This window comes from Lupinus angustifolius, chromosome LG14 (genome assembly GCF_001865875.1).
Source record: "Lupinus angustifolius cultivar Tanjil chromosome LG14, LupAngTanjil_v1.0, whole genome shotgun sequence".
In the NCBI taxonomy this organism is placed as follows: Eukaryota; Viridiplantae; Streptophyta; class Magnoliopsida; order Fabales; family Fabaceae; genus Lupinus; species Lupinus angustifolius.
The window spans coordinates 13,714,988-13,727,240 of NC_032022.1; the positions used below are offsets into that span (position 1 = coordinate 13,714,988).

Consider the following 12,253-nt stretch of genomic DNA (forward strand, 5'->3'; position numbering starts at 1 on the left):
GGTGGAAAAGTATAATATTCATATGAGACAACTTTGACTACTTGGTGTTAAATGCTAAAACTCCAAATTTATTTGTTTTATAGAGTGAATTGTGAACTTGTGTCATTTATTTATATTTTGCGGTTGTTAAGTGATACTTTTGGATTGATATATATTTTTTAATTTAGACTTTGAATTTGTTAAAGACTTAAAGTTGTTTGTTTATGTGAATTTTGAGTAGATTATAAATATAGATGATAAATTTGAGTATCTACCTATTTGAGATTTTTTTGTTATAGACTTATATATATAATATATATATATAAATATAAGTAGGTATGTCCAGTTTAACCGACATGCGGTTTAATTACTGAACCATTATATCAGTACTCTGGTGTCCAAAATTTAGGATTTAGTAGAAACTAAATAAAGACATGGCAAAAAAATAAGTTGAGAGTCAATGTTTTCATATGATGATCCTCACAAAAAAATTAAAAGGCTCCTTACAAAAAAGTCACAAAACAACAAATGACATATTTTCTATTTTTAACATATCTAAAACCTTTCTTATATTTCTTAATCAGTATCATTGAACAAGATAATGTTCAGCTCAAATTTATCAAACTAATAATTTTAAATTCAAGTGATATAAACTCATTGCATGTTATAACCCATAATTTCTTCATCTAAAAATTTCACCTTTTAAAGTTTTCGTAGAAAAATAAATTTTAAAAATTTAGATCGTGCTTAGTTATGTGTCAAGGATGTATTGACTAAAATATTGGAGTTGATGAAAAATTAATTTAAATTGAATACTTGTACATGTCAAATAGTGTAAAACCTAGGTAGAGAATGTATTAGTGTTAAAGTTCCATCTCGAAGTAGCTCAACATGTATATAATAATTCCCAAGAAAATAATGTAGGTGATATGTGATTTACTCCGGAAAGAAGTTGGGTTCTGACTCTGATACCATGTTAAGATTTCATCTCAACACCAATTGGTAATGAGAAGAGTAACTCAACATGTATTTAAACCATTCTTAAGACAATGAAATAGATGATATGAGACTTACTTTTCAACAATTAGTAAAACATACTCTATAATTACTATAGTATTATGAAAATAGTTTGTTTCTCCATAATTGGACACTTGCACATGCTTATTAATGAGCATTTAACTAATTATTTAGTTAACCAAATTCACCCTAAATATATAAAATAAAAGAATAATCCTTATCGAAAGCAAATCAATATGCCATATCCAATAGAAGACTTCATTAGCATCTATCTGCATTTGGATTTAGAATATTTAAGAAAAGTTAAGAAAGAGCCAGAAATACATTGAATGTTTTATTGTTGATAAAAGAGAATAATGTATCTCATTGTACCAGGAGATAACTTATCTCATCTAGCCAGTAAAAATGTGACATATGTGCTATTTTATTTATTTTTAAAAATATTTTTATAGAAAATGATGAAATATGTCATAATTTCTTTCACTAACAGGAAGAAATAATTTATCTTATTATACCAGAAGATACTTAATTCTCTTATAAAAACATATTTTTTGTCGGCTGAACTCATTCCTATTAGGCCTTGGTAAGGTAAGTTTGATTTCAAGAAAGAACCAAAGTTGCTTCGATTTTCTATGCACGATATTTATTAGCCAATAGCAAAATATTAATTTTATTTTTTATATTATTAAATATATTTTTTCATCTTTTTACATAACGAATTAATACACTGAATTGTTGACAATCTAGTCCACCTCACACTACTGCTGGTATAAAAAAAAAAAAAAGAGTGACAAAATTGATTAATCCCCTATCCCAACATTAACACCAAACGAGTCCATCATCTGCTTTCACTCTCGACACCGTAGCTTTTCGATGGCTAACCGCGTTTTCTCCGCCGCAATCAAACGGTACGCCGCTCTCAACCTCTCCATAACTCTTCTCCAACAACCGTTCCATCACCACACTTAACTTTCAAAATTTTCAGCATCACTTTCATTTTCGGCGCACGAAGCCATTGGAGCTCCGTCGCTTCTACATCGGATGAGTCATTCCTGCACAGATTGAAGAACCGAATCTTAGGACTCAAATCCCCTACAAGAAGTGCAATTCCCGCGCTTCAAAATTGGGTGGACCAAGGCAACAAACTTTCACACTTCGAACTTAGTCGCATTTCCAGGATACTCCTCAAATCGAAGCGCCATCACCACGCACTTGAGGTTGCATTTTATTTTGATTTCTGATATAATAATTATTGCAACTTTTGATTCATAGTTAGAATTAGGACCATAGTTGAGTAGTTTGTTTATCGCTGCCAATCGCGCCGCCGTAGTGGTTATATCGCGCACGCGATGGTTCACACAAGTGAAAACCAAATTTGCTCCTCCCAGTTGCTCTCACCTTTTAGGGAGTTTTTCATGATATCAGAACCGTTTTTAGGGTTTGAAACATTTCCCCTTCACAAAAACACATTCACTGCGGTGTAAAACCCTCACACTCACTCCTCTGCTCGCAATTCAACCAACACATCTCTTCCAGCCTGGTGCTGCGGCGATTCAAGCCATTTTTCTAGTCTCGTAGGTGACAACATGAGGAGTGAGGTGAGATGTGGTTTATTGGAGGAAGTCATTACTGGTGGGATTCTTAGAGAGAACAGACTCGAGATTGGGACAAGTGGATTTGAAGATGTTTGTAACAAGTGTTCCCTTGAACTTAAGGAGATGCTATTGGAGGGAGATGGTGTTGAGGAAGAGGTCCAAAAAACTGTTAATATTCTACTTAGGATAGAGGATAGTCAAAGATCATAAACGTGGGGTCGTAACACGACTTGTAAGATCTCACTTATTAATATGTATATAAATACTATAGATATTCACACACACACACACACATATATATCCATAATGCCGTGACAATGATGACATGAAGTGCTAAAAACACCACTCCAAATCTAGATACATTCCTAGGCAGAAGTTGCAGCTGAACCAGTACCTTGGTTATACTTAATGAAAACCAAGTCTTGCAACTTTTGATGCTCAAATCTGGTACTCTTCTTAGAATGAATCTATTGTATAAATTGCAAAAAAGAATGTTAGTGGTTGGTGATTGACCCCATTCTCCTAAATGACATTGATGATTGTAATGAGTGGTTGGTGGGAGAAATGTGTGGAGATATAGAAGCTGCTTGGGGAGCTGTTGCTGAAGTCGTCAGGGCTGGAGAGCCTACAGCAGAACCTGGCAGAAAATAAGTTTGAAGGAGGCAGTGACTTCAAGCCCTTCTAGCTCTAAGGCAAGGGATTTAATTGAAGACAAAGAGGAAGAAGAGGCGGATGATGTAGAAAGTGAAGAGGCCAAAGAAGAGATTTTCATGTGTAGCAGTTGCTAAGGCGGCAGTGATGAAGAGAACTTGTAAGATCTTGCAGATGATGATTCTGATTGAGGAATAAGGAGAATAACTGCTTATGTTCATTGTTCAAGTGTTGAATGTTTAACTTATGCCTTAGAGGCTTAAATATATCTACGAATTGGTGCTGAACGTTTTATTTCTAATGTTTATTATTGAATTTGTTATCAGCCATGCCTCAGGTTAATGATGATTGTACCTTTAAGCTAAGAGAACTTTGAGTACAGTTTTGGGCAATTACGTGTGTAGTACAAATTATTTGCATTGTACTCTCCATCTTCGTTGTAGTGATTACTCCGCAATCTGCTATATCACTATATCATTTTGGGGTCAACTGCCTCTGGTCACAATCAGAAATTGAAACTCTATAGATTTGCATAATGTATATGTTCTGGTTAAGGGTTCTGTCATTGTAATGCAATTTACGGGTGATATGAGGAAGTGTCTATTTTATTTTCTAAGCAATTTAAATTGGTTAATTATTTTTTGCACAGGTACTAAAATGGATGGAAAACCAGAAGAATTTTCATCTAGCCCCAGCTGATCATGCTATGAAATTGGAAATAATCATTAAAATGTATGGTCTATTGGAAGCTGAAGAGTACTTTATGAGTATACCTGATTCAGCTTCGAAGAAAGCTGCCTGTCTCGCCCTCCTGCGTGGTTATGTAAGAGATAGGGACACTAGTAAAGCTGAGACTTTCATGGTGAAGCTCTATGATCTGGGGCTAATGGTGAGCCCTCACCCTTATAATGAGATGATGAAACTGTATTTGGCCACATGTGAGTACAGTAAGGTACCCCTTGTTATTCAGCAAATGAAGCGAAATAGAGTACCATGCAATGTTTTGTCCTACAATCTTTGGATGAATGCTTGCAGCGAGGGAGGAGGGGACAGTGTTGCAGCTGTAGAGTCAATTTTTAGAGTAATACAAAATAATGAGAATATTGAAGTGGGATGGAGCAGTCTTGCTACTTTAGCCAATGTCTACATTAAAGCAGGACAATCTGACAAAGCCATTCAGGTTCTCAGATATGCAGAAAAGAAACTATCTACCTGTAACCGTCTTGGTTATTTCTTTCTCATAACACTATATGCCTCTTTGAAGGAAAAGGAGGGAGTATTGCGGCTATGGGAAGCTAGTAAGGCAGTTAGTGGAAGAATCAGTTGTGCTAACTACATTAGCATACTAACATGCATGGTGAAGCTTGGGGACATTGTACAAGCCAAGAGAATCTTCAGAGAATGGGAGTCTAATTGTCAGAAATACGATATCAGAGTCTCTAATGTTCTTTTGGGTGCATATGTGCGGAATGGATTAATAGAAGAAGCTGAAGCATTACATATCCATACATTGGAGAGGGGTGGTTGTCCAAACTATAAGACATGGGAGATTCTCATTGAAGGATTTGTTAAAAACCAAAAAATGGATGAGGCTATAATTGCCATGAAGAGAGCTTTGGCTTTGTTAAAGGATTGTGATTGGAGGCCACCACAAGGACTTGTATTAGCCATTGCAGAGTATTTGGAGAAACAGGGAAATTTTGATTATGCAAATGAGTATGTTACAGAAGTCCACAATATTGGTCTTGGGAATTTACTGTTGTATAAAATATTGCTTAGAATGCACATTTCTGCTAACAAACCACCTTTCCATATCCTTAAAATGATGGACAAAGATAAAGTTGAGATGGATAGTGAGACACTTTCCATTCTTAACGCCTTCACTGGGTAGGTAACATCAAATCCTCTATGTTTTCCTGATTGCTTGTTCCTCCTGAGAGTAGTTCGTATTGTGGATGTCTTCAGGAGGAATTGTTTGGAGGTAAAGCAGTAACTTGGAGTCACTTTCATTTATGGTGTAATTTCTTTTCTTAATAGAAAACTTATTTTTTTTCATACCTATGGTATTTATTTAATCGAACGAGGAAACCAATAAGCAACAATGTCATATAAAAGTTGGAAGGATCTGCTTTGTCCTTCGTACATATTATCAGCATACTAGATGCCTCAATATCTATGTTCCTCTAATTTTGAAGTTCATTTCCCTTAAACTCGAAGAAATATGGTTTACTATAAATCAGTAATATCAGCATGGTTAACATTAGTCTTAGTGATTTCAGTTAAGATTAGAGAAAAACCTTTTTGTCTTTGTTGTTGTGTTATCCGTAATAAGATGCTAACTTGCAGAACAAAAAATATAGGTCCCTGTGGTACCTTTTTATCAGCATATTTACCAGTTTTCATCTTTTCAATTATCGAAACTCAACCTAATATATATTAGAGTAAATTACACTGACATCCCCTGAATTTTAGTGAAATTATATAAACCACCCGGACTTTTTTAAAACTTACGCAAATCACCCCTAATTATAATTAGATAAATGTAATTTCTTAAACAAAAATAATGACGAATATAATTAAGTCAAACAAAATATGGTATAATGTGAAGACAAGTCCAAATGGTATAAGAGTCGATGTCTATTATTTATTTTGGTTAGTTATAGTATGAAAGTAATTAAAACACTTCTTTAGAATTATTGATGCAGTTTGTAACGAATAAAAAATAATGAATATACATCAAGTTTTATACTATTTGGAATTGTCTCTACAATATACCATATTTTGTTTGACTTAATTATACTCGTCACTATTTTTGTTTAAGAAATTACATTTATATCTCTTACAGGAGTACTGAGTGTAATGTATATGTATAATTAGGGGTGATTTGTGTAGGTTTTAAAAGAGTATGAATGATTTGTGTAATTTCATTAAAACTCAGGGGGTGTGAGTGTAATTCACTGTGTATGTTAATAACATTAAGCTTATGGTATGTTTGCAGAATATGAGAAAGAGGATGGCCACCAACCAATTGAAGGAGAACAAACTACAGTTGATAAGAAACTTCCTTCCCCATACTCATTGCCTTTTCACTTTACTCTTTAATTCTTTATGCAACATGTTCCCTTCTCATTTTTGTATTCTGTAAATACGTATTCATAAACCTGTTAAGTGGGGCAAATGACGATACTGTTATGTTATTAATTTGTTCAAAGAATTGAATTTTCAATTGATCTACTATTACTCGACCTAACAAAGATGCATTTTGAAGTGCAAATAACTGTTAGTATTCACAATTTTGGTCTTCCATCTCTATCATTGATCAAAACATACAACTTTTCGGTCCAACCCCAACCTACAAGTTTTTTCCATTCATCAGCCAGTTCCACTATTTTGTTAAAGATCATTGAATGTGCTTCTTTGATTTCAACATAAAGATAGTATAGTACTACATACAACTTGGTGGTGTCACTAAATATAGAAAGATTGATGACAGTTCACATTGCCTTCCACACCCAGACTCAGATAGTATAGTATAGTTCTGGCCTGTTTATTTATGGTCATACACACATATCAAGCATGAACTAAGCATCAATTTTTTTGGAATGGGAAATCAAATTCATAAGAATTTATTAAGTTTTAGAGACAAAATAAATAAAAAGAGAGAATATACCCTAAGTATAAGACTCGCAAGAAAAAAATTTAAGAGCTAATTTTTCCACAAAATATCAAATAATTCGGGTTGTGGGTCTCATTGGGTCAAAACGCTAATAAAAAATTCAACAACCATAACTACATTCTTATAAATTGTAATAAATTCAACTTTAAGTCAATTTTTAATAAAAAAATCTAATTATTTTTTGCTATTTTATATCATGTACAATACCAACAAACAAAAAATAAAAAATGTAAGTTGAAATGGACATGAGTAACAATCAACACTGTTTATCTAAATTATGCGCTAAGATTTTAGGTGAGGATATTATTTAAAACATCCAAATAAATATAAATGTTATCGATATCGAGCACATTTATTTTTTCACTAAATACTTTCTTTATTTAGATCCATAGAAATTTGGAAGCAAAAAAGAAAAACACATGCTCCAAACATGGATCCATTACGGCGGTGAAGCACCCAGCGCATAATATCTCCCCACAAAGTAAGAAACACGATCCAATACAAAGAAGACACGTCAGTTCAATAGAAAGAGGAAAAAAAAAGACAAAAACCTCGGACACAGAAACAGAAGAGAGAGAAAGTGAAAGAGAGTCTTTCATTTTTCGCGTGCTAATCTTATTCCCAAGGATTCCCCCAAATCTTCGATCCGAAATTTTTAGGGTTTTATTCACCGAATTTCCCCCATTCTTCACACCGCTTCTTCGGGATTTTCCCTTTTGTTTCGTTTCTCTAATTATTCGTACAATATCCTCATCTTCATAGTTTCCCATTCTTTTTTTTTTGCAACAGATCCGATAAGGGTTCGTTATTTTTCTTGTGTGAAATGCTTATTATCTTTCAATTATTGTTTATTATTTTTAACATTTATGCAATATAGTTTTGGGAGGGAGGGAATGCTCGCGTTCTTCAGATTCAATGTTAAATTAATTCTAAAAGGAAACTACAGTTTTTGGTTCCTCTCTTCCTAATTTTGGTACCCAGAGAAGAAAAATCCTCCTTTCCCCCCTTTTCCATATAATGGTGTTGTTTAAAGCCATTCCCTTGTGAATGAGTTTCTGGGGTTTCTATTTACTTTCTGAAAATGCATGTTAATATATATGTGATTGATATTTTATATCTTTATTGTAGACGAAAACCCACTGGTTTGTTTTGCACAGATTGGACAACTTGGTGAATATCTGAGTTTTTTGTGCTCTGAGGATGTGATCTTGAGAAGATTGAAAGTGCTGATAATTTGGTAGCTGGTGTTATGAGGAAGAAAAGGAAAGGAAGTGAGGCTGATGCATCATCGGATCTGCCCGATATTGTGCGTTCGAATCATGGTTCTACTACATCGTCAAAATTGAAATCTCATTACTCGCTGGAGGATTGTTTGAGGTTGAAGAAGAGGTGTAAAGAAGATGCTGACACTGAGCTGACCGGTTCCTATAAAAGTAGACTTGCAGGCATTGTCACTGCTCCACTTTGTGGGACATCGTCCTTGAACACACCCAAAAGAGGTATCAAGAGAAATATAGGTTGCATTGAAGTGGCTACACAGACGGGCAGGAAGAAGAAGATCGAGGATGATTATGTTTCTGGTGAAACAATTGGGCAAGGCAAATTTGGGTCTGTTTTGTTGTGTCGGTCCAGGGTTAGCGGAGCAGAATGTGCATGTAAGACTCTGAAGAAAGGGGAGGAGACAGTTCACAGAGAGGTGGAGATAATGCAGCATCTGTCTGGGCATTCTGGGGTTGTGACACTGCAAGCAGTGTATGAAGAAGCAGAGTGTTTTCATCTTGTGATGGAATTGTGCTCTGGGGGACGACTGATCGATCAAATGGTTAAGGAAGGTCCATATTCTGAACAGCGGGCTGCTAATGTACTCAAGGAAGTGATGTTGGTCATCAAGTATTGTCATGACATGGGAGTTGTGCACAGAGATATCAAACCTGAGAATATTCTGCTCACGGCATCAGGAAAAATAAAGCTGGCAGATTTTGGCCTGGCCATGAGAATTTCTGAAGGTTAACATCTGAAACTTGTTTGGATGATCGTTTTTCGTATGGATGTGTGTATATATGGCTTTGATAGAATTCTTTCCGAACTTGTCTCATGTAAATATCTATTGAAGTTGGTATCTATTCATCAAAAAATGTATTGGGCCTAGGCACATAAGCTATTATTTCTGCATCATGTTTTTGTCTGTTTGGGTCTGTTAACTTTTTGTCATTTACCTATGGTATCATAGAACTTGACAGAATTCATCATAATAAGCTTTCAACAAAAAGCAGTCATTAGTTGGATTTTGGCAATAATTGCAATTCTTTTCATTCGTGAATTTTGCAAGATTTTGCAACCCTTTGTAATTTGCATCTGTTGGATCTTTTTCACTAATGTCACCCTGTTCATAGGAGTAAAAATTGGAAGGGTTTCAGATGGTTATCTTTTCAGTTTTCTCTGTTCAATCATTCCTTGACAAATGTGTTCACAATTTGAGGATATGGGTGGTCTTAAGTAAATGCATATCAGTTTGAACCTAACTGTTGTTGCAGTAGTTGCACATTGTTTGCTTTAAGCAGATGCAAATATCAATAATGCAATTGAATCAGCTTTTTTTTAAATGAACTGCATATAGCAGACATTTACTTGCTAAAGCATCGTCTTACTAACTAAAAATTTGTATCTCAGGTCAGAACCTGACTGGTTTGGCTGGAAGCCCTGCATATGTTGCCCCAGAAGTATTGTCGGGCAGATACTCTGAAAAGGTGGATATATGGAGCGCTGGAGTGCTCCTGCATGCTATGTTGGTTGGTGGTCTTCCATTTCAAGGAGATTCATTGGACGCAGTTTTTGAGGCTATTAAGAATGTCAAGTTAGATTTCCAAACAGGGATGTGGGAATCAATTTCTAAACCTGCACGGGACCTTGTTGGGAGAATGCTATCACGGGATGTTTCAACAAGGATTTCAGCCGATGAAGTACTTAGTAAGTTCATGATATATTATGAATGTATTAGGTTCCCTGTTTTTTGTCTATCTTCCCTGATGATGCGTCATGCTTGTATCAAGAATTGTTGCATGCTCTCTCCCCTCTCATTATTCCATATAACTAAAATAGATAATAGATCCAGGTTCTCGTGAAAATAAATCATTTGCTATCACAAGGATTTTTAGTAAATAGAAGATTTGGCAGGTCCCAACAAAGTTTGTTGGTAAATCCTTGACTAGCAGTTGATTGGTTGTGCTTATACCCTTACATACCTGCTTGTGTATTTTATCTTTTACTTTTTCTTATAAGAATCTGGGACAAGGCTTTTAAAGTGAGTTTGTCTCTTAAATTGAGCATGTCTCAACCCTTGATTTATCAAAATGCTTAGAGATCTCAACTAACTAAATGATCTAAGAATGGATACATCCTTGCTCAATGTAGAAGACACTCACTTTTGAAGAGCCTTTTCCTTGAATATGTATTTCGTTAATTTTATGGCATGCTCCTCTTCTACGTATGATGCTCTTGTTTGTTCTACAAATGTTTTTTAGAAGAAAAAATGGCAATACTTTATATAGGTGTTTGATAGTTTAAAATTGTTTGCATGTTAAATTAACATTCGGTGGTTCAATTTCAGGGCATCCTTGGATACTGTTCTACACAGCGCGTACATTGGGTACGCTGCCCATCAGAACAAAATTGAAGCACCAAAACAGTGCCACTTGTAGCAGACAAATTTTTGCTACACCCGAGTCTAGGTTAGGAGGAAGCAGGGTAGATGACAATGGCTCCATCAGCAAGGTTTCATCCTCTGAAAGTTGCAATTCAGATGATGAGGAGGATGAATGTGTGTCGATCGATGCCCTCGCCACAGCAATTTCACATGTGAGGATATCCGAACCAAAGAGAAGCAGGTTGTGTAGTCCCACAGGTCCAATAATAGTTCAGCAAGGTTCATCTAACATGAAGGCTAACAATCTCTGTAAAGCATTTTGACCTACTGGTAGGTTGACGCCACTTTCTGAACTGTTTTGTCGGCAAAAGTGGATTTAATGCTGATAATGCCACGTTAACCCCGTAATCATCAAACCTAATGATGATTAACTAAGAAAACTAATAATTGTACAGGATATGTAAATAGCATAATGCATGACTGCTGCTGTTCTTGCTCTTGCTGCATCTTGGCTTCACAAATGGAATGTTATGATTTCACATAGTATAAGCATCACATAGGCCATAACTCAGCTTGTGTTAACTAGGGCAATTTGTGAGTTGTGTAATAAAAGACTAGAGGTGTAATGTTTTAAAGTTCAACCAGAAAACACTAGTCTAAAGTCAGTTTTTAACAGTAACCACAACTATGGTGCCATATAAATACTAGTTTAAAGTCACAGTTTTTAACAGTAACCACAACTATGGTTTGATCCATTTGGGACAATACTCTTGTTCATTCTTCTTAAACTATTCTTCACCCCAGCTTGAGCCTTTGCCATTGTCGTTTATTGTGTTGAGATACAACCAAAATGTTAACAAGACAGTTGAACATTTTCTTGCTAACAAGACAAAGTGCCAATGAATGATCAATCACTACAAATCAAACATGCAACAATATCCAGCCAAACGAATTTTTCCCTCTATACTCATTTTTTAAGGATCAATTTTATAGACTATTCACATTAGTGGCTGAATATAACAAAATCTCATCAGAGATTTCAATATAATTTCATTGTAAGAAACTTTTTATCTATCCCTTACCATGTTTCTCTCTCCCTTATCTATTCCCTATGACTCTTTTCTCTCCCTCCATCCTCTCATCTTTATCCTCGTTATTAAAGCAACTCAATTTAGCCTGAAAAACATTCAGCAAGCTCTAATTTACCCTTTATATTCAAATGCTTTGATATTGGTGTTGGCAAAAATGTTTATTCAAATGGCTGATCTAATTGTGCTCTCTCAAAGTTATAGAACTTGTATACTTTAGGTCAATTGAGAGTTGGGGAAGACTTGTTTAATTATATCAATAGTGGGTTGACTCATATTGATATTGATAGGTTGACTGAACTTAGATTCTGACATCTGACACCAAAAAAGAATTAAGGGTCTAGATCTTTTAATTTTATTGCATTAAATAATTAAAAATTTAGGAATTTATTCATACTCTTACATTTCAGTACTAGATACTAGGGATTATCTTTTCTTCATAATTATAACCTAAAAAAAATATGATTTCTATGATCAATATCAAAGTTGTGTCGACATAAAATATAATATATACTCAATACAAAGACAAAATATGATATAATTACTATCACAATGTAATTTTTATTTTTTTATTTTGCTATTAACATTATTTAATTTCTATAAA

General features: G+C 34.7%; 2 protein-coding genes across 3 annotated transcripts; both read left to right on the top strand.

The window, feature by feature from the left end:
- LOC109327207 (pentatricopeptide repeat-containing protein At5g27460) lies at nt 1,788-6,465 on the top strand. The gene is made up of 4 exons (XM_019560277.1): nt 1,788-1,904; nt 1,982-2,213; nt 3,892-5,259; nt 6,241-6,465. The coding sequence occupies exons 1-3, from the start codon at nt 1,870-1,872 to the stop codon at nt 5,131-5,133; spliced, it is 1,509 nt and encodes a 502-aa protein (XP_019415822.1). The 5' UTR covers nt 1,788-1,869; the 3' UTR covers nt 5,134-5,259; nt 6,241-6,465.
- On the top strand, nt 7,472-11,125 carry LOC109326948 (serine/threonine-protein kinase PEPKR2-like). Of its 2 annotated transcripts, XM_019559883.1 has the most exons (4): nt 7,472-7,718; nt 8,047-8,924; nt 9,589-9,885; nt 10,526-10,884. In XM_019559883.1, the coding sequence occupies exons 2-4, from the start codon at nt 8,168-8,170 to the stop codon at nt 10,882-10,884; spliced, it is 1,413 nt and encodes a 470-aa protein (XP_019415428.1). In that variant the 5' UTR covers nt 7,472-7,718; nt 8,047-8,167. The 2 variants fall into 2 exon arrangements, with proteins under 2 accessions (XP_019415428.1, XP_019415427.1); XM_019559882.1 differs by having other exon boundaries at nt 7,472-8,924; nt 10,526-11,125.

What these genes read in the sequence shown, in the direction of transcription:
- LOC109327207 (XM_019560277.1), top strand. Translation starts at nt 1,870, where the DNA reads ATGGCTAACCGCGTTTTCTCCGCCGCAATCAAACG. An exon ending in TTCTCCGCCGCAATCAAACG is followed by an intron (nt 1,905 to 1,981) that starts GTACGCCGCTCT and finishes CAAAATTTTCAG; the next exon opens with CATCACTTTCATTTTCGGCG. An exon ending in GCCATCACCACGCACTTGAG is followed by an intron (nt 2,214 to 3,891) that starts GTTGCATTTTAT and finishes TTTTTTGCACAG; the next exon opens with GTACTAAAATGGATGGAAAA.
- LOC109326948 (XM_019559882.1), top strand. Translation starts at nt 8,168, where the DNA reads ATGAGGAAGAAAAGGAAAGGAAGTGAGGCTGATGCATCATCGGATCTG. An exon ending in GGCCATGAGAATTTCTGAAG is followed by an intron (nt 8,925 to 9,588) that starts GTTAACATCTGA and finishes TTTGTATCTCAG; the next exon opens with GTCAGAACCTGACTGGTTTG. An exon ending in TTCAGCCGATGAAGTACTTA is followed by an intron (nt 9,886 to 10,525) that starts GTAAGTTCATGA and finishes GTTCAATTTCAG; the next exon opens with GGCATCCTTGGATACTGTTC.